This window comes from Gobius niger, assembly GCF_951799975.1.
Source record: "Gobius niger genome assembly, chromosome: 4".
Lineage (NCBI taxonomy): Eukaryota > Metazoa > Chordata > Actinopteri > Gobiiformes > Gobiidae > Gobius > Gobius niger.
This window is the reverse complement of record NC_136855.1, coordinates 40,923,116-40,949,251: the sequence shown is the minus strand read 5'-3', so window position 1 is coordinate 40,949,251 and position 26,136 is coordinate 40,923,116. Positions and strand designations below refer to the sequence as shown.

General features: G+C 40.1%; 1 protein-coding gene across 3 annotated transcripts in view; it reads left to right on the top strand.

The window, feature by feature from the left end:
- myo9aa (myosin IXAa) overlaps positions 1 to 26,136 on the top strand; it is a 338,748-nt gene that overhangs the window by 296,472 nt on the left and 16,140 nt on the right. For all 3 annotated transcript variants that reach the window (XM_079554645.1, XM_079554646.1, XM_079554644.1), the window contains 12 exons: positions 2,155 to 2,252; positions 2,316 to 2,443; positions 3,582 to 3,802; positions 5,755 to 5,871; positions 5,966 to 6,154; positions 8,370 to 8,420; positions 8,503 to 8,614; positions 13,386 to 13,447; positions 15,521 to 15,713; positions 20,818 to 20,946; positions 23,392 to 23,497; positions 23,573 to 23,704. In XM_079554645.1, the coding sequence (XP_079410771.1) occupies positions 2,155 to 2,252; positions 2,316 to 2,443; positions 3,582 to 3,802; positions 5,755 to 5,871; positions 5,966 to 6,154; positions 8,370 to 8,420; positions 8,503 to 8,614; positions 13,386 to 13,447; positions 15,521 to 15,713; positions 20,818 to 20,946; positions 23,392 to 23,497; positions 23,573 to 23,704 (1,538 nt within the window). The remainder of the gene's footprint in view (positions 1 to 2,154; positions 2,253 to 2,315; positions 2,444 to 3,581; positions 3,803 to 5,754; positions 5,872 to 5,965; positions 6,155 to 8,369; positions 8,421 to 8,502; positions 8,615 to 13,385; positions 13,448 to 15,520; positions 15,714 to 20,817; positions 20,947 to 23,391; positions 23,498 to 23,572; positions 23,705 to 26,136) is intronic.

Genomic DNA, 26,136 nt, shown 5'->3' with positions numbered 1-26,136 from the left:
ATAGCGCTTTCCCACCTACATTAGGCACTCGAACAGCTTTACAGAAACGAACCCGTCAGCCATGCACTCACTCATTCACACACCAGACACTGGAGGCGACGAGGGTGAAGTGTCTTGCCCAAGGACACAACAACAGTGTGCATCTTCAGGAGGCGGGATTCGAACCCCTGACCTTCCGATCATGAGACGACCCGCTCTACCATCCGCACCACCGTCTTATATGAAAAATACATTGAGGAGGCTAATGCTAACGCTAACGGACGCTGAAAGGCTTCCCCGGACTAGCCTACTTGCTAACCGTCTGCAAACGCTAGGCCCGAGCGTGGAGACGAGCTTGTCTTGTGTTTACTGAATGTTCCGCACTGTGGCTTTAATGCCCCCCCCCCATGTGGATGTGGGGGGCCTGTTTTCCGGAATGCCGCCCTCCTGCGCCCCTTCAGACTGTCGGACTAACACCGTGACTGAATCTCTCCTCTTACAGCTTTCACTAATTGATTTGTTTCCATTTTTTTTGCATGTTTCACAAATGAGTGTTTCTTTTTGATTGTGACCTGTTTATTTAATCAGACTTTCTCGCTCAGCACAATCGATCGAAAGTATTTAGATTTTTAGTTTTCATTGTGTTACGATCAGCCACTTTTTATTAAAGATCAGCATCAAAGGCAAATGTAAGTACTGCACAGAAACAAGGCTTAAAGTGCTGGTCATTTCACAATCCTCTTCCATTAAATGACATATTTCTCCCTGAAACAAAGCACAATTATACATGTTTTGGTATAAATATCGACAAAAAATGACCCAAAAAGTATCGGTATCATATTAATTCCAAAAAATGCAGTATCGCCATGTTGATTTCTGGAGATTTATTTATTTTAAATTCATGCAGTCCTTATATTTGAAGAGTTTTGTGGCGCTAGGCTAGTGCTAGGCTAGTGCTAGGCTAGTGCTAGGCTAGTGCTAGGCTAGTGCATGTCTATGGTAACTGCTAGCCTGCATTAAAAACGTCTTCAAAATGGGGTCGTCCTCCAAACCTAGCACCACTAAACTCTTCAAATATAAGGACGGCATGAATTACAAATATATATATCTCGCATCAAACACAGAGAAACTGTCATATGTCATACTTTAACCTCTTAACCCCCGCCTGAAACAAGTGTATTTTCTCCGGTTCAGCTTTACCCAAATCTAAAAGGTTACAGCCTATAGGCCAGAGTAACGCCTCTTTTGAAAGACCTACAAAACTGATCTAGAAGGATCTTCTTTCTCGCATTGTTGCCGCTTCGTCGTCACTTTTTTCACATTTTGTTTCATTGCGTTTTTGCCACATATTTTTGTCAATTTTTCATCACTGTTTTGCCAGATTTTTGTCACTTTTTAATCAGATTTTTATAATTTTTCATCACTTTTTTGTCTGATTTTTTTTTTAACTTTTTTTATCTTTTTTTGTAATTTTTGTAATTTTTTGTCACTTTTTATCAGAGTTAAATAATTTTTTTGTCCGATTTTTTTTTACTTTTTAAAAATCTTTTTTTTGTAATTTTCATCATTTTTTTGTCATTTTTTATCAGATTTGTATAATTTTTTTTCATTTTTTTTCACTTTTTTTAAATCTTTTTTTGTCAATTTTTTTGTCCAATTTTTTTTTTACTTTTTTAACATTTTTTGTCATTTTTTATATTTTTTGTCACTTTTTAAAATCAGATTTTTATCTTTTTTTGCCACTTTTTTGTCCGATTTTTTAATCCTTTTTTTGTCATTTTTTGTCAGGTTTTTTGCTTTTTTTATAATGTTTTTTTTGGCTTTTTTGTTCCATTTTTGTCCATTTTTCATTCTCATTTTCTTCTTGTTTTTTTGTCGCTATTATGACACTTTTTTCAAGAAGCTTTTAGATTGGGGTAAAGTCGAACTGGAGAAAATGGGGGTTAAGAGGTTAAACATATTTACACCAGGCTTTGCTCACACTGAGGAGCTTAGAGCGAATTGCCGACACAACAGCACCATCTAGTGGAGAGACGTGAATGCAGCAGCCAAAGCCTCAGGAGCTGTTTTAAAACGATCAGGCCTCAATGATTTCAAGGCAATAAATCAATGTTTGTGCAAATGTCTCTCCTTCGCCCGTGTGCCTTTAACGTGCCCTGCGTGATGTTGCTTCAGCCCCCTAGTGGTGAGGAGAAGAAGAAGATGCACAAAGCCATGTCGTCCGGAGACCTGGGGAAAGTGGACAGCCTCCGGAAGAACTCTCAGGACGGCCGGTCTGTATCGCTGTGAACATTCGTGTTTAAAGGTTCGATGTCGCTAACGCCTGGTGTGAACAGGGTGCGGAGGATGCGCTTCTGGGGCAAGAACAAGTACGGGGAGAAGAAGACGTCGAGGGAGAAGCTGATCTGTGGAGCAGACTCCCTGGACCTGGACAGCACTGACGCCGCCGCTCTGCTGGGAGAGGGTGAGGAGCACGTCATGGTCACGTTTCACACGCGTTCTCCTGGAGGCTCGCTGGGTTTTTGTGGACGTTTTTAGCAGATGCGAGCGAGTGTGAAATCTTAGAACTTGGATTACACTGGGTTACAAAAACGTACTTATTGTGAGGTGCCTGAAACTGTTTTTTTTTCTACTACTGATTCACTTGAACACTTTTTGCAATGCAGAATCTGTAATGACCTCCGTTTTTCTGCATCAAGTCCGGTTTTTGTGCCAAGTGGATTTTAAAAGTTGCACCATTCAACTTCTTATACAGTAGATACAGACGCCATCTCTTGAATCGCCCATATATGGTCATTTTTGAAAACTGTTATTTTTTTTATTTTTTTTTATGTCTCAAATTATTCAAAAACTACTTTAACAAATGCTGAATTGTGAAAATAGTTTCTACTAAATAAAGATACAAAGACATGGGAGAGGAGCAAAGAGGTTCAACAGCCCATAAATACATAAATAACAGAGAATGCTAACTTGATGCTACATGTTAGCATCGGGCTAATGCTAACGGTTAGCTAGCGCTTGCTACAACTGCTGTTTTTTCACTTCTGCTGAACAATCTGCTGTGAGAAAATATCCATATGGGCCCGATTTACACCTGACTTTATTTATGTGTGATAAACAAGTTCATATTCCACCAGAAAATGGCTAAAAAGGGTGAAAAACTGTTTCCTAAAAATTCTATTTTCCCCCTCGGCGAAGCCACGCCCCCTTCTATGACGAGATGCCGTCTGTATCTATAGGTTTTCGTTGCTGTTTGAATCATCTCCATGGTTACGGATACACTCCATTCAGAAAATCAGAAATCAAATTTGAAGCCACCTGAATGGAAAAGTGCGCTAAGTTACCCTCACATACAGCTATGGGTCACTGAAAGGTCAAATGCACTAATGCTAACTTTTTTGTTTTGTTTTCTCTGTGCACCAGTAAAAAAAACAGATTTTCCTCTAAATCAGATCCATCCTTTATATCCGGTGTTTGCTTTATTATTCGTTTGACAACTTTAACTTTATAACCTTTGAATAATATAAGTGACACAAAACTAAACTGTGCTTCCCTCTGGTTTCTCCTCGTCCTGAGTCGTGTTTGTGCCGATGTCTCCACAGGCCAGGAGAACATGTCCCCCCCCCTCAGCCCCAGCAGCACTCTGGAGCGGGGCAGCAGGGACCTGAAGGAGAACAAGGAGCCGTCGCCCAAGATGAAGCGGCGCCGCAGCGTGAAGATCAGCAGCGTGACGTTAGAGCCCACCCAGTGGCAGAACGACGCACTGCAGCTGCTGTCCTGCGCCAACGACTGCCGCAGCATGAACGACTTCCTCATGAAGAAGGTACGAGACCTTCTGTGTCCAGCCTGTGTTCACCCACTGAGCCGGGGGAGGAGCTTCTCTGATCACGGAGATGTTTCCTCATGAAGAAGGTACGAGACCTTCTGTGTCCACCCACTGAGCCGGGGGAGGAGCTTCTCTGATCACTGAGATGTTTCCTCATGAAGAAGGTACGAGACCTGGTGGAGCTCAGAGTTCAGGTCAGAGGAGGTCTTTGTTGGAGGAGCTTCTCTGATCACTGAGATGTTTCCCCAATGTGCGAGTGTAAGAAAGGTTTAGGTTCTACTGGTGTCCAAGAAATACTAAAAATAAGAAATGTCAAATCTTCATATTCCAGTTTTGATGCTGTTGGTCAAAGTTTGAAAGGAAAAAAAAGTAAAAGACACTAAACTCTTCAAATATAAGGACTGCATGAATTAAAAATATATATATCTCGCATCAAACACAGAGAATTTTTTGTACGATTTTTGTCACTTTTTAATCATTTTTTGTCACTTTTTTATCAGATTTTATAATTTTTTGTCACTTTTTAAATAATTTTTTTATCACTTTTTTGTCTGATTTTTTTAAAACTTTTTTACCACTTTTTTGTCACTTTTTTATTAATTTTTTGTCACTTTTTAAAATCTTTATTTTGTCACTTTTTTATCAGATTTTTCTCATTTTTTGTCACTTTTTAAATAATTTTTTTATCACTTTTTTGTCCGATTTTTTTTCTACTTTTTATCATTTTTTTGTCACTTTTTAAATAATTTTTTGTCACTTTTTTGTCCGATTTTTTTTGCTTTTTTATAATGAGTTTTGATGCTGTTGGTCAAAATTTGAAAGACAAAAAAAAGTGAAAGACACGCGCCACTAAACTCTTCAAATATAAGGACTGCATGAATTAAAAATATATATATCTCACATCAAACACAGAATTTTACATCTCATTTTTCATCACTTTTTGTCCGATTTTTGGTCACTTTTTAATCATTTTTTGGTCACTTTTTAATCATTTTTTGGTCACTTTTTTATCAGATTTTTATAATTTTTTGTCACTTTTTTAATAATCTTTTTATCACTTTTTTGTCAGATTATTTTTTCTACTTTTTATCATTTTTTGTCACTTTTTGTCAGATTTTTATAATTTTTTTGTCCAATTTTTTTTTTTTACTTTATCATTTTTTGTCACTTTTTTATTAATTTTTTGTCACTTTTTATCAGATTTTTGTAATTTTTTGTCACTTTTTAAAATCTTTTTTTTGTCACTTTTTTTTTAATTTTTTATAATTTTTTGTCACTTTTTAAATAATTTTTTTTATCACTTTTTTGCCAGAGTTTTTTTGCTTTTTTATGAGTTTTGATGCTGTTGGTCAAAGTTTGAAAGAAAAAAAAAGTGAAAGACACTAAACTCTTCAAATATAAGGACTGCATGAATTAAAAATATATATATCTCGCATCAAACACAGAATTTTACATTACATTTTTCATCACTTTTTGTCAGATTTTTGTCACTTTTTAAATCTTGTTTTTGTCACTTTTTTATCAGATTTTTATAATTTTTTTGTCACTTTTTAAATAATTTTTTTATCACTTTGTTGTCCGCTTTTTTTAAAACTTTTTTTAATCACTTTTTTGTCCATTTTTTTTTACTTTTTATAATTTTTTGGTCACTTTTTTTGTCTGAGTTTTGATGCTGTTGGTCATCAAAATTTGAAAGAAAAAAACAAGTGAAAGACACGTTAAAACAAAAAAAGAAAAGAAAAAAAAGTGGAAATATTTTGAAAAAAATGGGAAATTTTGGGGGGGAAATTGAGGAAAGATCTTTGCTGTCACAGTTCAACACTGACGCATATTATAGTTTAGAAGCTTCATACACAGGATTATTGACCGAGGTGCTCATCGGCGTCGGCCTTTGAAAAACCCACATCAGTCGAGCTTCTCTATTTAAAGTCAGTGTGTTTTCCCTCCAGATAAACGACCTGGAAACTGAAGACAGCAAGAAGGACACCATGGTGGACGTGGTCTTCAAGAAGGCGCTGAAAGAGTTCCGTCTGAACATCTTCATCTCCTACTCCACGGCTCTGGTGGTGCGTTCAGGGTCTCAGGGTCTCAGGGTCTCAGCTCCGTGTCCTGCTGGTTCCTCACGCTGCGTTTCTGCGTTTCTGCGTTTCTCTCCCCCAGATGGACGAGTGCAAGAGCGTGCGCTACAAAGACCTGCACGCCCTGTTCGAGCACATCCTGGAGAAGACCATGCGGCAGGAGCAGAGGGACTGGAGCGAGTCCCCGGTGCGGGTCTGGGTCAACACCTTCAAGGTCTTCCTGGACGAGTTCATGACCGAGTACAAGCCGCTGGACAGCACGGTCAGCAAGGTGAGGGGGACGAGTGGGGGGACGAGGGGGACGAGGGCGATGAGGGGGACGAGGGGGACGAGGGGGACGAGGGGGAAGAGGGGGACGAGGGGGACGAGGGAGATGAGGGCAACCAGGGGAGTGAGGGGGACGAGTTCATGACCGAGTACAAGCCGCTGGACAGCACGTTCAGCAAGGTGAGGGCGCAGGGAGGGCGACGAGGGGGGAAGAGGGGGACGAGGGCGACGAGGGCGACGAGGGGGACGAGGGGGACGAGGGGGACGAGGGTGGCGAGATGGACCAGAGGGAGATGAGGGCGACGAGATGGACCAGAGGGAGATGAGGGCGACGAGATGGACCAGAGGGAGATGAGGGCGACGAGATGGACCAGAGGGAGATGAGGGGGACGAGATGGACCAGAGGGAGATGAGGGGGACGAGATGGACCAGAGGGAGATGAGGGGGACGAGATGGACCAGAGGGAGATGAGGGGGACGAGATGGACCAGAGGGAGATGAGGGGGACGAGATGGACCAGAGGGAGATGAGGGGGACGAGATGGACCAGAGGGAGATGAGGGGGACGAGATGGACCAGAGGGAGATGAGGGGGACGAGATGGACCAGAGGGAGATGAGGGGGACGAGATGGACCAGAGGGAGATGAGGGGGACGAGATGGACCAGAGGGAGATGAGGGGGACGAGATGGACCAGAGGGACGAGGGGGACGAGATGGACCAGAGGGAGATGAGGGGGACGAGATGGACCAGAGGGAGATGAGGGGGACGAGATGGACCAGAGGGAGATGAGGGGGACGAGATGGACCAGAGGGAGATGAGGGGGACGAGATGGACCAGAGGGAGATGAGGGGGACGAGATGGACCAGAGGGACGAGGGGGACGAGATGGACCAGAGGGAGATGAGGGGGACGAGATGGACCAGAGGGAGATGAGGGGGACGAGATGGACCAGAGGGAGATGAGGGGGACGAGATGGACCAGAGGGAGATGAGGGGGACGAGATGGACCAGAGGGAGATGAGGGGGACGAGATGGACCAGAGGGAGATGAGGGGGACGAGATGGACCAGAGGGAGATGAGGGGGACGAGAGGGAGATGAGGGAGATGAGGGGGACGAGATGGACCAGAGGGAGATGAGGGGGACGAGATGGACCAGAGGGAGATGAGGGGGACGAGAGGGAGATGAGGGAGATGAGGGGGACGAGATGGACCAGAGGGATGAGGGGGACGAGATAGACCAGAGGGACGAGGGGGACGAGATGGACCAGAGGGAGATGAGGGGGACGAGATGGACCAGAGGGAGATGAGGGGGACGAGATGGACCAGAGGGAGATGAGGGGACGAGATGGACCAGAGGGATGAGGGGGACGAGATGGACCAGAGGGAGATGAGGGGGACGAGGGGGACGAGATGGACCAGAGGGAGATGAGGGGGACGAGATGGACCAGAGGGATGAGGGGGACGAGATGGACCAGAGGGACGAGATGGACCAGAGGGATGAGGGGGATGAGGGGGACGAGATGGACGAGGGGGACGAGATGGACCAGAGGGATGAGGGGGACGAGATGGACCAGAGGGACGAGGGGGACGAGGGGGAAGAGGGCAACCAGGGCGACCGCCAATCACAAACTCCACAAACTTAACCATCTCACATCCCCCAGAGTTTTTCAATTCATAAAGCACTCTAGCCTTAAAGCAACAGGTCACCGTTTTTCCACACTGAGATATGTTCTTACCTGAGCTGTGACGAGTTCTTTAGGACCTGTCTGATCTTCAGTCACGTAAACACAGCGCAGACGGCGTTAGCATTTAGCCTCTCCCTCTCTCCTCTATAGCTCCAAAACAGGTCGAGATAGAAGCTACCAAGCTCTTCCACGTTTTCCCTATTTAAATATGGTTACGTGAAGTGTTCCACTACAAAGTATCATTACACACAATTAAACAATGTGGATTTTCTAAGCGGATAAAAGGGGGGACTATATTGTAAGGCGTAATAATACCAGGAGTAGTTCGACATCCACGTAGTAATACTGTGCGCATGAAGAGCTTGGTAGCTTCTATCTTCACCTGGTTTGGAGCTATAGAGGAGAGAGGCTAAATGCTAACGCCGTCTGTGCATCGGTATTCAGTATCGGCAAGTACTCAAATCAAAGTGCAACCCTATTCTATATTCTCAATGATAAAACAGGTGAATGATCATCTCCTAAACTCTTCTCTTACAGCAGGCGCCCAAAACGGAGCGCAAGAAGCGAAGAAAGAAGGACACGGACATCGTAAGTCCCGCCCGCTCCTTTCGTCTGGACTTTTTTTGTTGTTTTCCTTCCAAACCGTCTGAACCCGTTCCTCGCGTTTCAGGTGGAGGAACACAACGGCCACATCTTCAAGTCCACTCAGTACAGCATCCCCACGTACTGCGAGTACTGCTCCTCCCTCATCTGGATGATGGACCGCGCCTGCGTCTGCAAACGTGAGATCACACATCGGATCTGCCGTAGTGATGAAGCTGCCCCCTGGTGGAGAGTTTCTCACAGTTATTCCAGTCCAATCCCAAAATCCCTCGCTCCATTTCCAGGGCAGTTCCATTGTTTCCTGCCGGTCCTGGATTAGCCCCATATTAGCCTAAATAAATGCCTCTCTTGGATCGACTTAGCCGCTAATCTCAATCCTTTAAACCCGGACTCGTACACGAGCAGTAACCCAGATGTAGCGGCTCAGAAATGCTCCGTTTGTTAAAAGCAGGTCAGCCGAGTTTGTCCGAATCTAAATGTCACAGTCGGAGACATTCGTGAGTCGGATTTAACAGTAAAGTTGCAAACCCCCAGGTCTCGGACGCATCACAACGTCACACTTCCTGGGCTTTTAAGGGCCTCACTGGAGAGTTACGTCTCAGCGACTCGGACCCTTGAGATAAGGCGGGTCTCCAGATAGTCTGTGGTCCCTGAGAGGCTGTGTGGTCTCCAGCAGCTGCGTGGTCCTCAACCTGTGAGACGTTTCTGTGACGTCCCTGCAGTGGACCTGTCGGAGACCAAGCACACTGCAAAAAGTATTGAACTAGATCAGTATAAACATCTCAATTTGAGCACAATAATCCACATTTTAGCTGTTCTGACTGGTTAAGAAGTTCTTGGTCATTTGTCCTGGATTATTTCACTTGTTCTGAGATGTTTCTGACTCATTTCGATACATTTCGTCCTTATTTCAGGTCATTTTCTTTGCCAATGGGGAAAGAAAATCGGTCTTATCTCATTGGCAGCTTTACTTTCTTATTTCAAGCGAGATTTACCCTAGAACTGGTCTGAAATGTCCTCAAACAAGCAAAGCAAATGAGTGAAAACCGCTCAAAACAAGAAACATTTCCTCAATTCAAGTCATTTAAGCCAATGCTTGATATTGCTTTTGAAGATTTTAATTGCGGTTTGCAGGTTGGAAACTTTAAAGCAGGGGTGTCCAAAGTGCAGCCCGCGGGCCAAATGTGGCGGTTCACATTATCAGAGATGGTCCTTTTTATTTAATATATAATAATTCTACACAGTTCTAACCAAACAACTAGCATGTTATTGTGAGACAGAGCTGGCATTAAGGTTTTAAGCATAAATAAAGGCATGAGGCACAATTTAAACCTCTGCTACTCAAAGGTTTTGTGGAACTAACCACCGACCCATGGCCCTTTACCCCGTGTACGCTCCAATATGTGGCCCCCCATGAAAAAAGTTTGGACACCCCTGTTTTAAAGGAAGGAGAAAAGGAAGAAATAAGATTCATATCAGAGGAAATGATCTCTTATAGTCTCAGAAGTTTTCCCTCTTTGCGATTGGTTGTATTGTAAATGTTTACAGTTACGGAGGCTAAAACTAACTCAGAGATTGAATTCTCCAGGTTCTGTGCTTCAAAATGTCATACAGCAGGTTAGGGCTGGGTGATTTTGGAAAAAAAAAATGACGATTATTTTCCCCAAATTGAAAAAAATCTCGATTTTCGATTCGATTTTTTTGTTTGAAAGAAAAAAACAATAAACGTTGGTCTTTCCTAACCTGGCTAACGCCGTGCTGCTGCTGTGCGCTCATATCATCTGGAACTGCACAGCAGCCAGGGGACCATGGCCCAAATTATCGCATGGATTTGGGAACCAATCACAGAACGAGGAGGGCCGGCAAGACGATGACGAGGCCGTGTTCTAAATAGTTTAGCTGGAAAGTTTACAGCGGGTACGTCACAGTCATCGGATACGATGATACGATTGGCTGTGGCCTCGTGCAGACGCACTATGGACGATCGTAAACCACACCTCTCCTACGAGAACATGAATCGGTGTCCCCGGACTAAATATCACTTGTGATTTTAGTCTGGCGTTAGCCAGGCTTGGTCTTTCCTGGACGAGACACAAAAAATGTGAACATTTGAAGAACGTCAGAAGCAGAAAACAAGCACATGTTTGTGAGTGAAGCCCTAACAACTCATCATGTACATTAAGAAATGAGTAAACCGAACATTTATTAGTAAAAAAGACGATCAAACTTACAGTTCACTGTTAGAGTCCAGTTAATCCACGGCTGCTCCTCAAAACAAACCCACATGATCCAAACAGTGATGATGGTTTTCCTCTTAAAGGTAAACTCTTCATCCCCGTGTGTGTCCTGGTCTCTGAGGCTCCTCACGTGTTTGTTTCTCCTTCAGATGAGTTTTACAGTAAAATCACCAGATCCTCTTTCTGCCGCATGTGTCGTCCCTGCTTCCTGTTTGTTTGGGCCGAGTGTTTCCCTGGGATTGACCTGACAGGCGCTGCAGCTGCACCGTCCACATTTTTTCTACAGAATGCGACAAGACTGACCAATTCTCCTCGTTTAAAACGCACCACACGATCATCGTGATCGACCTTGATTAAAGTTAAATGACTTGCCCGGCCCTACTTTAGGGGTTTAGTGAAACAAACTTACTTTAGTCAAACTTGTAGCGAACCAATTTTTCATTGTGCTGTTTCTCTGTTCCCCTGAGGCCAAGGAAGTTGTGGGAGGTCTAGTTTTAAAGACGCTAAATGCAAGTTAGCCATTTTATACTCACTACTGCCACCTCAGGTCATGCGTGTAACTGCAGCTTCTATATTAAGCTTGTGTGACGGCGCTTCAGACCCGAAGTAACACCCCTCTGAGTGACTGTCGGGGTCAGTGCTACAGTGGTTCTCCTCATATTTATCGGGGCGTAGCTTTAGTGTTTTAGCTAACCAAATAAGGTCTGAGTCTGTGGGTTTGTTGTGTGGAGTGCCTCAAGGGTCCGTTTTAGGTCCCGTCTTATTTTTGTTGTACTTGATCCCTCTGGGAAAGATCATCCAAAGGTTCGGTGATGTTTCTTTCCACCTATTTGCTGACGACATCCAGCTTTACTGCTCCTTTAAACCGTCCGAAATCCAGAAGTTAAACTCTCTGCTCCGTTGTCGAGTGGAAATAAAACAATGGTTCAGCGATAACTCTCTGCAGCTCAATGCAGACAAAACGGAAACCCTGGTAATCGCACCTGATGATTCAATTCCAGGGATTAAACAGTTCCGGGGTGATTTAGGCCAGTCTGCGAAACCAAGCCTTAGAAAGTTGGGAGTTATTTTTGACAAAGACATGTCATTGGTGCAGCACTGTGAGCAGCTAACGAGAAACTGCTTCTTTCAACTGAGGAGAATTTCTAAACTTAGGAATATGGTCTCACGTAATGATTTGGAGTAGGGCTGTGCAAGTAATCGAAATTCGATTACGATTTCGATTACAACAGTTAACGATTACAAAGTTAGCATAATCCAGCAAAAAATCGATTATAATTTTTTTTTTCAATTTTTTTTTTTTAAATGTTTTTTTTTTAATGATCTTTTTCAAATTTTTAAGTTTGGGATTTTTGTCTTTTTTTGCTGGATTTTTGTCACTTTTTTGATGGATTTTTGTCTTTTTTTGCTGGATTTTTGTCTTTTTTGGGGGGATTTTTGTCACTTTTTTGATGGATTTTTGTCTTTTTTTGCTGGATTTTTGTCTTTTTTGGGGGGATTTTTGTAACTTTTTTGATGGATTTTTGTCATTTTTTTGATGGATTTTTGTCACTTTTTTGATGGATTTTTGTCTTTTTTTGCTGGATTTTTGTCACTTTTTTGATGGATTTTTGTCTTTTTTTGCTGGATTTTTGTCACTTTTTTGATGGATTTTTGTCTTTTTTTGCTGGATTTTTGTCACTTTTTTGCTGGATTTTTGTCACTTTTTTGCTGGATTTTTGTCACTTTTTTGCTGGATTTTTGTCACTTTTTTGCTGGATTTTTGTCACTTTTTTGCTGGATTTTTGTCTTTTTTTGCTGGATTTTTGTCACTTTTTTGATGGATTTTTGTCTTTTTTTGATGGATTTTTGTCACTTTTCTGATGGATTTTTTTTTTTTTTTATGGATTTTTGTAACTTTTTTGCTGAATTTTTGTCTTTTTTTGCTGGATTTTTTTAAAGGCAACAAATAATCGTTTGAATAATCGTGATTTCAATTACGACAAAAATAATCGTGATTATTATTTTTTCAATAATCGAGCAGCCCTAATTTGGAGCTGATCATCCATGCATTTGTGTCTTCACGTTTAGACGACTAACAGTTTATTTTCATGTCTTAACAAGAAGGAGCTTCTCGACTGCAATTAGTGCATATCTGCCTTGCACAAGTTTGAGTAACCTTTGAATCCTCCGGGCATGAGTTTTCCCACATAAAGCTTAAAGTGATTACCAAAATCTCATTCCATTTTTACTATGAATCATTAGATTAGGGCATAATAGCCTTTCTGCGGTTTCCCTGCTCCCAGAAAGAGAAGCTCCTCTTCCCCCCCCCTTCGCTTCACGCTTTCACACTTTCTAACTTTCGCTTCGTCTTTTCGCCGTCGTCTGTTCGACATCGACCGCCGGAATAAAAGGCCATGCTTATCCCATTAAACGCCGAGTCCATGAAGTGGAGCGGTAATGGATTCCACGCTCGCTTCTGTCTGCCCTCGAACGCACCCCCCCCCTTCCCTCCTCCCTCCTCCCGTTCCTTAATCAGATTGTTTTCAACTGGACTCATGGGGTCTGCTCCAGCGCCGCAGATCCGGCCACACAGGCGGCGCTTTTTCTCTCGCTCGCGCAGGGAGGTTTTCGTGAAGCGTTGAGGGTTCGTGCGGCGCTTTTGAAAAGATGAGGAGGAATTGCTTTTGTCTGGACGACGGGACTGACCTGCTGGATGTGTCTGTGTCCCCAGTGTGCCGCTACGCCTGCCACCGAAAGTGCTGCCAGAAGATGACCACCAAGTGCAGCAAGAAGGTAGGCCTGAAAGCCGCTCCACACTCTTCACCGGGCAAGTTTGTGGGGAAAGAAAACGTATTCGGCGTCAGTTTTGGTTGAGATTTATCAGGTTTTCTGCTCAAAAGTTTCCCGTTTTGTTTAATTCTCTTTCTTCTGTTTGATGAAATGTTAAAGAAATTAAAAATATATCGATTTTGTTTCACATTTATGGCATTAAAATAGTCGATAAGTAAAAAGTATGTATTCATACAGTGGAGCGTGAAGGTTTAGGCATCAACATTTCTAATAATGTAAATAATGAACCAAGTGGAAGATAAAATGATCTCCAAAAGGCATGAGGAAGCTGAGACATTCCCCCCCAAAATAATCAGGTTTTATTCCATCATGTACATAAATGATATTAATTGGGCACCTGCGGAGTTAATGCCTCGCAAACCCCGAAATGGAAAGTATTACAGCTTTAAAGCAGTACTAAGCAACTTATTTACCTTAATACATCCTTCCCGTAGTCCCTGTGGGGGTAATACAAGTGTTAATGGGATGATTGGAGGGTCTTTTATCGCCCCCTGGTGTCTCTGCCCAGAAAATCACAATTGCAACTTCGCAATACACACTAATGCAGGGGTCACCAACCTTATTTCAGCTGAGCTACTTTAAGAGCATTAAGATGTTCGAGGGCGACCAGTTAAAAACAAATCCTAAAGACTTAAACGTACACTGTTCACTTATAGGATATTGACCCCATATTATATTAAAATAGCTTTATTTTAAACTCATACTGAGTCACAAGAACCGAAATAACTGTAATTTTAAGAATTAGATTCAAGAAAATGAAGTGTTTTACACTTTAGAAAAAGTCCCAAGGGCTACTGGACACGCCCCAAAGGGCCCCTGGGTGCCCGCGGGCACCACGTTGGTGACCCCTGTCACTTTTTCACAGGTGGTTTCATGTTTTCCTTCCAGGGTTTCTGTGGGGCATTAAAAAGTATTAGAATGAATCAAAGTAATAATGAATAATGATTTTTTACTGTATAAGTTAATACAAAAATACCAAAGTGATTATTTACAATTACAATTAACAACAACAGCTCATATTTATGCACTGAAAAAGTATACAATCACTCCTAAAAATGACTGCTGGTTGTTGTTTTTTATCATGATATCAGCGTTTTTGGTTAATTTAATGCATATTCAACAACAATTTTGGAGGAAAAGACTATTTAGCATTATATCTTAAAAGTATTTGGGTCATGGGCTTGTTTTCCCAGGGTGATTGATTGTGAGTCCGAAGCCAAACCAGTTTTCTTGTTTTATCCAATTCTCTTTCCTCCATTGGGCTGATTTCTTTTCTGTGTTTCATGGCACTAAAATAAAGTACCATAAATTCTCTAATACTGGCCTGTATTCCATTAGCGGCCGGGTCTCCGACAGGGGCCGGGTTCGCAGCTGGCGGAGGCAAATTAAAGCCGGTCTCTAAAACAGGCCGGGGCTTTTATTAGAAACTATAGCAGTAGAAATATTCCCCATGATCACAAGCACAAACGCTCCGTCTAAACTCGCCTTTTACACGAGATAACAACAAATAATCCGGTCCAGTAAAAACGAAACAGAAACCTGCAGTGACACTGACGTCAAAGCTCCGCTAACAGCAACGAAACACTTCCTGTTGTCCCGACAAAATAAAAGGCGTCAATGTTCCAGCCGCTGGGAGAGGGTTTGAAATGTTAATTGATAAATGAACCTAATATTTTAGGTGCAAATGGACACAAATCTCCTTTTTCTTCGTTTTCCTGGTCGTCCGTTTTGCTCAAATAGAAATAAAGGCCTGTCTCTAATTGTGGCCTGGTTCCAATAAAGGCCTGGTCCCAGATGTCCTTGAGTAAATAAAGGCCCCGGCCTCTATTAGAGCATTTACGGTATTTGGGCATTAAAAAACCTTAAATCTGATTTCCTTCTCTCTGTATAATCCCTGTGCCACTCACTGCAATATGAACCCAAAGGACAATGGATCCGAACCCAGATGTTCTCCCCGACCGTTGCTCATTTCCGGGCTCCTCTGTTTTCTTCGTCTGATTGTGCTCGTTTTTTCAGTTCGACCCGGAGCTGTCCTCGCGGCAGTTCGGGGTGGAGGTGTCCCGGCTGACCAGCGACGAGCGCGCCGTGCCCGTGGTGGTGGAGAAGCTCATGAACTACATCGAGATGCACGGCCTCTACACCGAGGGCATCTACCGCAAGTCCGGCTCCACCAACAAGATCAAGGAGCTCAAGCTAGGCCTGGACACGGGTACGATACGCGATGCACGATACACGATACGCGATACACGATACACGATACACGGTACACGACGCACGACGCACGATACACGATACACGATACACGATACACGGCCCACGATGCACCAGGGGTCGGCAGGTTTTCTTAACGGAGGCTGATTTTCTTTACTATAAACAGACCGAGGGCCGAAGTCGCTGATTATTCGCCCAAAGTAAAGCCCCACACTGGAAAAATGACCATCTTAACCCGTATTGAAAGAGCTATAACTCAATGACGGAACAATATTTTGTAAAACTTCTTTTTTTATTTTGAAGGTGTGACTGTCCTCTTTTCATACATATAAACATATTATCGCTTTATGAATATTTTAACCCTTCAATTGCCAACTGTCTGACCCAAAGTTACAATAGTACATGTTCAAAAAACACAAAAAATGAAATATCTTAAAATTTTAAATGCAAAATGGTAAATTTCTGGTCTGGCTGATGTGGCCTGAGGTGTGTGACATGTGACCCGAAGGATTTGTTTCTAAGTTAAAATGTGTTTATGTAGCGGCGATTTTAGTAAAAAAACTCACGTTAAATGAGAGAAATGACTTAAAATTGCTTGAATTAAAGTTCTTCTATGTTGAATTTGAGTCGGTTTGAACTAATCCAAGATACAAATGCTACAGCGCCAACGGAACAAGAATAAAACCCACTTCGAGTCAGACAAATAACTGTTTTTCACTTGAAATGACACAAAACTATCTGAATAACGACGACTAAAGATTTTATTTCCTCTAAAACCAGACCAAATCTACTCAAACCTTAGATTTAATCTGTTCATTCAATAAAACGATTATTCTTTTTCCAGTGCACTTCTTTCAAATGCCAGTGTTGTACATCATGTATGACCTAACTGGGTGTATGGACAGTATTTCTACCTTTCTTTCTCCCATTTAACTCTATTAGTGTTAAAAATACTCTCTGTGTGTAATAATGTTTCTCAAAATCATCTTGAGGCCCAGAGGTTCTGTGCTTTGGCCCCCGGGCCTGACGTTGCCCACCCCTGCGATACACGATAACCCACCGGGACTGTCCTGGTTAAATAAAGGTCAAATAGTTTTATTTTATTTTATTGTATTTATTTATTTGAGCAGGGACAGTGTACAATATACATTAACCTCAAAGGGAGAGATGCTGTACCAGGTTATAGCACAAAGTCATAAAAATACTAATACAGAATAATACATTTCCCCAAAAACAGCATTAAAATCAACACACACTTCATTCATTCCAAAGCATTAAATTGCACGCTCTTGCACACACACCAATGACAGGACATTATGGGAACAAGTTTGTTTTAAAATAAGCCATTTTTTAGCCTGGTGTGAAAAAGTGTTAAAATTTACACATGTGGTCAGAAAATAACGATCCCCTCACGATACGCCGATACTGCGATCATCGATATATTGCATTAGCCTGGCACAGAGAATAGTATGGATACAGAATAACCTCACGATTAGGGCAGTGCTCAGCATATTGTTACGGAGTCCGTGACTATACGCGTATCGTATCGAGGTGTCTGTATCATGATACACAAATCTGTTTGTCTAACCTTACTCTTTATTCAGAATGTATCGCAACATGCACTACCACTCCAATACAAGGCTTAAAGGTATAGCGGAGGATGTTCTATTTGCGGGTGGATCATCAAGACGATTGGTCCTAATAGTCGATCATTCTGGTGATCTGCTACGTCAGGCCGTCGTGCGCGCTCGCCCCTTGTTACTTTCAGGCCTATGTGAGTTACGCTGTCTGCCGTTCTTTGCTGCTGCAGAAGCACCGAGTCGTTTGAAAATGGCAGAGAGAGAAAAAGTGTCTTCGAAGTGTATGAGAAGAAGAGAAAGGCTTCAGACGAGAGAAACAAGACCAGAGTGTTTTTGGGAGATTCTTCCTCCTCGGAGGCAGGTAGAGCGTTGCACAGGCGCATTTTTTTTTAAAAGTGGAGAGGGCGGTTCTTTCCTAAAATTCGGGAGAATCCTCCTGTATACCTTTAAACTGCACGCTGAGTTTATACTGATAAAAACCTCCATTTTGTGCAACTACACTGGAAAAAGGATCATGATTTCAAGTAAGATGTGACATAAAATTACTTGTATTAAAGCAGCGCTAAGTCACTTATTTATGAATCCTTTCCGTTGTCCCTCTGGGGGTAATACAAGTGTTAAAGGGATGATTGGGGGGTCTTTTATGTCTCCTGCTGTCTCTGGCCACAAAACTACAATTGCAAATTCGCTGCCACCGGGTTGGAGTCACCAATACACACTAATGGAATCACGAAGAAGAAGCTAACAGGCTAACGGGCAAAGCTAACTGTGGGCTTAACAGTATTTACAGCAAAGTTTGAGTGAAAAAAATTAATTGGATGAACAATATCCCTCTGTCAGCGTAGTATTTACTCTCACGGACAATTCATAAATAAAAAACCTAACATGCTACCACACCTGCAGTGGCGCTTATGGCCTCTGGGGGCACGAGTTACTCAGTGCTGCTTTAAGAGACTAAATCTCAAATTTGAGTAGGTCTGGTCTGACGTTAGATTAAACAAAACTCTTTTTGCCGATGGAACAAGCACGTTTTTGCTTAATCCAGATTATTTTGTATCATTTCAAGTGAAAAATAAATATTTTTAAAGTTGATTTGTCTGATTTCAAGTGAGATTTCTGCTTGTTCCGTCGGCATTAGTGTTTTTATCTTGTCTAAAATTTGCTCAAACCAACAAACATAAAGAACCTTAATTCAAGTTATTTTAAGTCTTTTATCTCATGGTCATTTTTCAAGTACATCAGGTCTGTTTTATATCTTCACATTGACGAGTTTTTAGGCACATTTTACATTTTGTAGGGTCATTTCTTTGATGTCGCGCCTGCAAGTTCATGAAATTGATACAAATGTTTACGAAACGCTATAGGACAAAACAAAAGGGAATCAGGAAGGTTAGCGCTAGATCGTCTGCTCCGGAGGGACGGTCTGCTGTGAGTTTGTATAGATTTATGAGTTGGTTTGTCTAAAAATGCAAATAATCCTAATCCTTAAGGTTTAACCCCTTAACTCCCACCTGAACCGAGCACATTTTCTCCAGTTTGGCTTTACCCCAATCCAAAAGCTTCTGGAAAAAAGCTGTGAAAATAGCAACAAAACAATGATGGAAATGTGACAAAAAAGTGAGAAAACATTGACAAAAAGCGATGAAAAATTTATGAAAAAGTGGCAAAAATGTCACAAGAAATTGACAAAAAATTGACGAAAAAATGACCAAAATGTGACAAAAAAATAGATTAAAAACATGTCAAAAATGTGACAAAAAATGGATTAAAAATGGACGAAAAAAATGACAAAAAATGACAAAAATTTGACAAAATGTGAGAAAAATAAGTGACAAAAAATGACAAAAAGTGGCAAAAATGTCATTGTCAAAATGACATTAAATAATTAAAAATGAGTTGAACACCCAACAAAAAAATGTTGGAAATGTGACGAAAAAGTGAGAAAACATTGACAAAAAGTGATGAAAAATTTATGAAAAAGTGGCAAAAATGTCACAAGAAATTGACAAAAAATTGACGAAAAAATGACCAAAATGTGACCAAAAAAAATGATAAAAAAATGACAAAAAAATGACAAAAATGTGACAAAAAAATAGATTAAAAACATGTCAAAAATGTGACAGATTAAAAATTTACGAAAAATGTACAAAAAAATGACAAAAATGTGGCAAAATGTGACAAAAAATTGATTAAAAATGGACGAAAAAAAATGACAAAAATTTGACAAAATGTGAGAAAAAAAGTGACAAAAAATGACAAAAAAATTGCAAAAATGTGAGAAAAAAAATGATACAAATGTGGCAAAAAGTGGCAAAAATGTCACAAGAAATTGACAAAAAATTGACGAAAAAATGACAAAAATGTGACCACAAATTTTTTTTTAAAAAGATAAAAAGAATTGACAGAAAAATGTAAAAAAATGTGACAAAAAAGTGCCAAAAAAAGTGCCAAAAAAATGACAAAAATGTGACAAAAAAATAGATTAAAAAAATGTCAGAAATGTGACAGATTAAAAATTTACGAAAAATGTACGAAAAAATGACAAAAATGTGGCAAAATGTGGCAAAAAAATGACAAAAATGTGACAAAAAAAGTGACAAAAAATGACAAAAATGTGACAAAAAATTGATTAAAAATGGACGAAAAAAAATGACAAAAATTTGACAAAATGTGAGAAAAAAAAGTGACAAAAAATGACAAAAAAATGGCAAAAATGTGAGAAAAAAATGATACAAATGTGACAAAAAGTGGCAAAAATGTCACAAAAATGTCACAAGAAATTGACATTAAATTAGCAAAAAAATGACAAAAATGTGGCAAAAAAATTGATTAAAAAATGTCAAAAATGTGGCAAAAAAGTGACAAAAATGTGACAAAAAAAGTGACAAAAAATTGATCAAAAAATGACAAAAATGTGGCAAAAAAATGACAAAAATGTGACAAAAAAGTGACAAAAAATGGACGAAAAAAATGACAAAAATTTGACAAAATGTGAGAAAAAAAAGTGACAAAAAATGACATAAAAATGGCAAAAATGTGAGAAAAAAATGATACAAATGTGGCAAAAATGTCACAAAAATGTCACAAGAAATTGACATTAAATTGACAAAAAAATGACAAAAAAGTGATAAAAATGAGTTGAACACCCAAACAAAAAAATGTTGGAAAAAAAAATGTGATGACGTGAGGAAATAGATCCTCTCGGTTCAGGCGGGAGTTAAGAGGTTAACCATTTCCCTGGCCCTAACCTTAATTTGTGTCATGATATCTCAGGAATAGTGCATTTAATCATGGCTAAAATTATAATTAAAGTACATACGACCGGTTTTGTTTTGCCTCAGGTTTAAAATCAGTTGAAATGTCTGAGCGCCCGTCATGTTCTTTGTACATGTGATGGATGTTCGAACCACTTTAAGACTTGCATTGCACCTGCACTGTATGAATCAAGACATTTGTGGTGGACTGAATGTGACAACGACATGTATTTGTCAACATCTGTTTGTGAAACGCTCTGTTGTGCAGATGTGGAAAGCACCAGTTTGGACGACTACAACATCCACGTGATTGGGAGCGTGTTCAAGCAGTGGCTGCGAGACCTGCCCAACCCTCTGATGACCTTTGAACTGTACGAAGAGTTCATCCGGGCCATCGGTAAGTTTGACTCGACCCAAGTCCCGCCGCTCCATCGTTTTGTCAAAGAGCAACGGCTTTTTATTAAAACCTTAAAGGAATAGGCCGCCGTTTTTACATCCTGAGATATGTTCTTACCTGAGCTTAGACGAGTTGATACGTACCCTGGTCTTTGTGCGTGTCTGTGGAAGAGCCTGGGAGCTTCCAACTACCTATAGGAACACACTGGGAGAGGCCAAATGCTAACGACATCTTTGACCAGACAGGTACGCATCAACTCGTCTAAGCTCAGGCAAAAACATATCTCAGTGTGGAAAAACGGTGGCCTGTTCCTTTAAGGCGAGACACTGCAGGTGAATAGGGGGAGGAAATAAATGTAGAGATGTCAATTTGAAGCTTTTGCTGAACATCACAGATATAAATATGAGAAAAACATGTATTGCATTGTTTCTGTCATTTTATGTTTTCACATAAAAATAAGGCATTTTGAGCATTAAAATGGCCAAAATTGCCTATATTTTGGGCAAATCAAAATAATGAATTGAGTCAGATTAAATGTTATGGTTTTATCTTATTGACATATTAGTAACTAAGGTTTTTTCAGAGGGGATTTTGGATATTTTGTTTAGTTTTTCAATAAAAGTGAAAAAATCTGTAAAAACTCAAATTCCGCCTGTTTTTTTGGTTTCAAAGCTGAATAAATCAGGCTAGGAATTAGATATTAAAAAATCCCTCTGAAAAAACCTTCAGAATGTTGTTGTGTCTCAGCCTGTAAAGTTTGGAGTCTGTGGGAGCTTCTATAAGGGCTCAGGCTCTGCCCGAGTGCGGCTTCTCTCATTCAGAGAAAACCAGCCCTGAAGTTTTGTAGCGAGTGCGCATGCTCGGCCCGTTCTTCCACTTTTCCGCTCCAGCGTCTCGTAGGAGGAAAAACACCATATTTTTTTTTTTCATTTTTTGGTCATTTTTTGTATTTGTTTTCATCAATTTTTTCATCCATTTTTTATCATATTTTTGTCACATTTTGTCATTTTTTGTCATTTTTTCGTCTATTTTTTAATAAATTTTTTGTCATTTTTTTGTCAATTTTTCGTCATTTTTTGGTCATTTTTTAAATCAATTTTTTGTGATTTTTTTGTGATTTTTTTAATCAATTTTTGGTCATTTTGTCGTCATTTTTCGACAATTTTTTCGGCATTTTTTCGTCATTTTTTCATCAAATTTTTGTCACATTTTGTCATTTTTTTGTCATGGAAAAACACCATATTTGGGCGAAAGCGTCATCACGGGGCCCCTTAGCAGGACACGTGGATGTCAAATCTGTCAATATTTATGAATGAAAACCCGCGGGAAAGACGGCCTTTCTACTTCCGGGTCGCCCCCACCTCGCAGACAAAACATCATCAAATAAACATCATCATTTTTATATCTGACATGAAAACTAAGATGTAAAGGGAGGAAAACAGATACAAATCTCCACTTCCACCACTGCGGGAAACATCAATACTTTCACCTAAAGTGTCTCGCCTTATAGTCTAGTAAAAAAATCTGAAAAAGGGCTCCGTTAACACTTTTGTGGTTCCGGAATGTTAGGGGTTGGCAACCTTGTTTTTATGTTAATATAGGATGTTGGGAACATAATTTATGGATATGCCAATCGCGTATCGCCTTCGTTTGTTTTTTATTGAAGAAATAAGAAGAGAATGTTTACCAAAAAGTCGCACCTTAAATCATGCACTATCTGTCAGATAAAATGAAATATCTGCAATATTAAACAAGATTTTTTCATGAAATTTGTACTGTATGTGTAGTTTGACAATATCTCACTTCACAGTAAATCGTAGGTTTATAGATTTAAAAATAAACAAATTATGTCAGTTTTTTCATAGTGGGAACAAGATGGCTGCCATAACTGAACTGGCTGATAGTCAGTTCAATTGTTGTATCTTCAAAACGATACCAGATTTTCTGAAATAATTTACACTGTATATACACTATATCAACCTAATGCAGTATGCAACATTCCATCTTCATCGGTTACTGCATAAATAAATTACATGAAATTTAATGGGTGAATGTTAACCAAAATGGCTCATTTTCATCATGTACTGTTGTCACATAAAATCAAATATCTTCAATATAAAATAAGAGTTTCTCATGAAATTGGCATAGTGTGTGTGGTTTGATGTGATACTATCAACTCTAAGGAAATTTCGGCCTTACAGGTTTGAAAATCAACAAAATATGTGAGTTTCATTCGTTTTAGAAACAAGATGGCCGCCGTAACTGAAACGACTGCTATTCAGTAAAAATGTAATATCTTCAAAATTGTACCAGATTTTCAGATGAAAATCTTACAGTATATAGAGTCAATCAACCTATTAAGGGATTTCTGTCTTTTTTGTTGCCTCCATGTTGTATCTTCCGTCCTGTGACCAAACAAAGGAGTGACGTTTCCTCGTGTTTCAGGCTTACAAGACAAAAAGGAAATGGTCCGCGGCGTTTACTCGGTGATCGACCAGCTGAGCAGAACTCACCTCAACACGCTGGAGCGCCTCATTTTCCACTTAGTCCGGTGAGACTTTCCCCCTCAGGTCCGCTCACGTCAAACCCCGTCGCACGTTTTAATCATCTTTCCCTGCCGTTGTAGAATCGCACTACAAGAAGAAACCAACCGAATGTCGGCGAACGCCTTGGCCATCGTCTTTGCCCCCTGTATCCTGCGCTGTCCGGACACCATCGACCCCCTGCAGAGCGTTCAGGACATCAGCAAAACCACAGCGTAAGACCAGAGCATCAGCCAGTCCACACATTTATTACTCCAACTTGCTACGACACCTGCAGTTGCGCTCATGGCCTCAAGGGGCAAGAGTTACTTAGTACTGCTTTAAATCACAGTTACTTCCCTCATATTGGCTTGTTGCACGGTGTGGCTATGCTAGTTCCTCTGACCTGAAGGTGTGAGCGCCTGGACTTCCTGTCTGTTTTCTTTTCCTGGAATAAAAATCATATTTTCTAAAGATTACGTTGTGGGCGGTGATAGGGCTGCTCGATTATTGAAAAAATAATAATCACGATTATTTTTGTCATAATTGAAATCACGATTATTCAAACGATTATTTGCTGCCTTTAAAAAAATCCATCAAAAAAGTGACAAAAATCCATCCAAAAAAAAGCCAAAAATCCATCAAAAAAATTACAAAAATCCATCAAAAAAATTACAAAAATCCATCAAAAAAGTGAGAAAAATCCATTAAAAAAAAGCCAAAAATCCCTCAAAAAAAAGCCAAAAATCCATCAAAAAAATGACAAAAATCCATCAAAAAAATGACAAAAATCCATCAAAAAATGACAAAAATCCATCAAAAAAAGACAAAAATCCATCAAAAAAGACAAAAATCCATCAAAAAATGACAAAAATCCATCAAAAAAAGACAAAAATCCATAAAAAAAGACAAAAATCCATCAAAAAATGACAAAAATCCATCAAAAAAAGACAAAAATCCATAAAAAAAGACAAAAATCCATCAAAAAAGACAAAAATCCATAAAAAAAGACAAAAATCCATCAAAAAAGACAAAAATCCATAAAAAAAAGACAAAAATCCAGCAAAAAAATGACAAAAATCCAGCAAAAAAAGACAAAAATTCATCAAAAAAGTGACAAAAATACATTTAAAAAATGAAAAAAATTGAAAAAAAAAGAAAATTGAAAAAAATTTGAAAAAACATTATAATCGTTTTTTTGCGATTATGCTAATTTTGTAATCGTTTACTGTTGTAATCGAAATCGTAATCGAATTTCGATTAATTGCACAGCCCTAGGCGGTGAGTTCCCGGTCGATGATCATTTACTGTGTGTTCAAATCATGATGTAACGAGTTCAGAGGAGACGCCTGTGATCATGAAGGATAGATAGTTTGTCTTGAAGCTAAAGGCTAACATGCTATGAAAATATATATATTTAAAGGCACTATTTCAAATTGTGTAATGCATTAACCCCTTAACTCCCACCTGAACCGAGCACATTTTCTCGACGAAAACAATGATGGAAATGTGGCAAAAATGTCACAAAAATGTCGCAAGAAATTGACAAAAAAATGACCAAAAAATGACCAAAAAATGACCAAAAAATGACAAAAATGTGATAAAATGTGACAAGAAATTGACCAAAAAATGACAAAAAATGACCAAAAAATTACAAAAAAATGACCAAAAAATTGCAAAAATGTGACAAGAAATTGACAAAAAATTGACCAAAAATGACAAAAAATTGACCAAAAAATGATCAAAAAATGACCAAAAATTACTAAAATGTGATAAAAAATTGACGAAAAAAATAAAAATAAAAAGGGACCAAAAAAGGGACAAAAATGGTGGAAAAAAAACATCTGATGACGTGAGGAAAAAAAAATCCTCTCGCTTCAGGCGGGAGTTAAGAGTTTAAATTAGCCTTTAGCTTCAAGACAAACTCACTGATCCTCACAAACAGTAACGTCTCCTCTATGGAAATATTTCTACCAGGAACTCACCGGTCTGAGCTAATCTTAATGAAAATGAATACGAACAGGAAGTACTAGCGCTCACAGCTTCAGCTCAGAGGAACTAGCGTAGCCATACCGTGCAACAAGCCGATTGACTGACCTCTAGTTTTCTATTTGGTGCGGTCGAAACTGCACGGAGCTCTGTCCCGCAGAAGCAAAGACGAGCTCGACACTTCCGTCCCATCTCACCCACACGAACACTCAAACATCTGCAAAGGAGCCGCAAAAAAGTGGGAATCAGAATATCAGAGTTGAGAGTAAAGTATCAGAGTAAAGCGTTTTCTTTACTGGTATCAACACCATACGCTTGTTACTCATACTCGTACGCATTAATGTGGTCCCGACGGGGCGCTCCTCTCAGCTGAGGAGAGCAAAGAGCAACAAACTGGAGGATTCCTAAGTGTAAATACAATATTCCACATAGAGCTGACTTTAATACAGACGACGCTCCTTAGATCAGAGTCTGTGCTGGATTTAACCAGAGCTAAATGTTGCCTTTATTGTGCCTTAGCGCTGGGTCTGCAGTGTTTACAAGATGACAGGCTGATGTAGCTAACTAGCTAGGGGCTAACGGTTCAGGCGATTTTTAAAGAGGGGGTATTCTGCTTTTGTCAGTCCCATAGCACCAGTCTATATCTCACTACAATGATGACAAACCTTCTGTTGGTCTG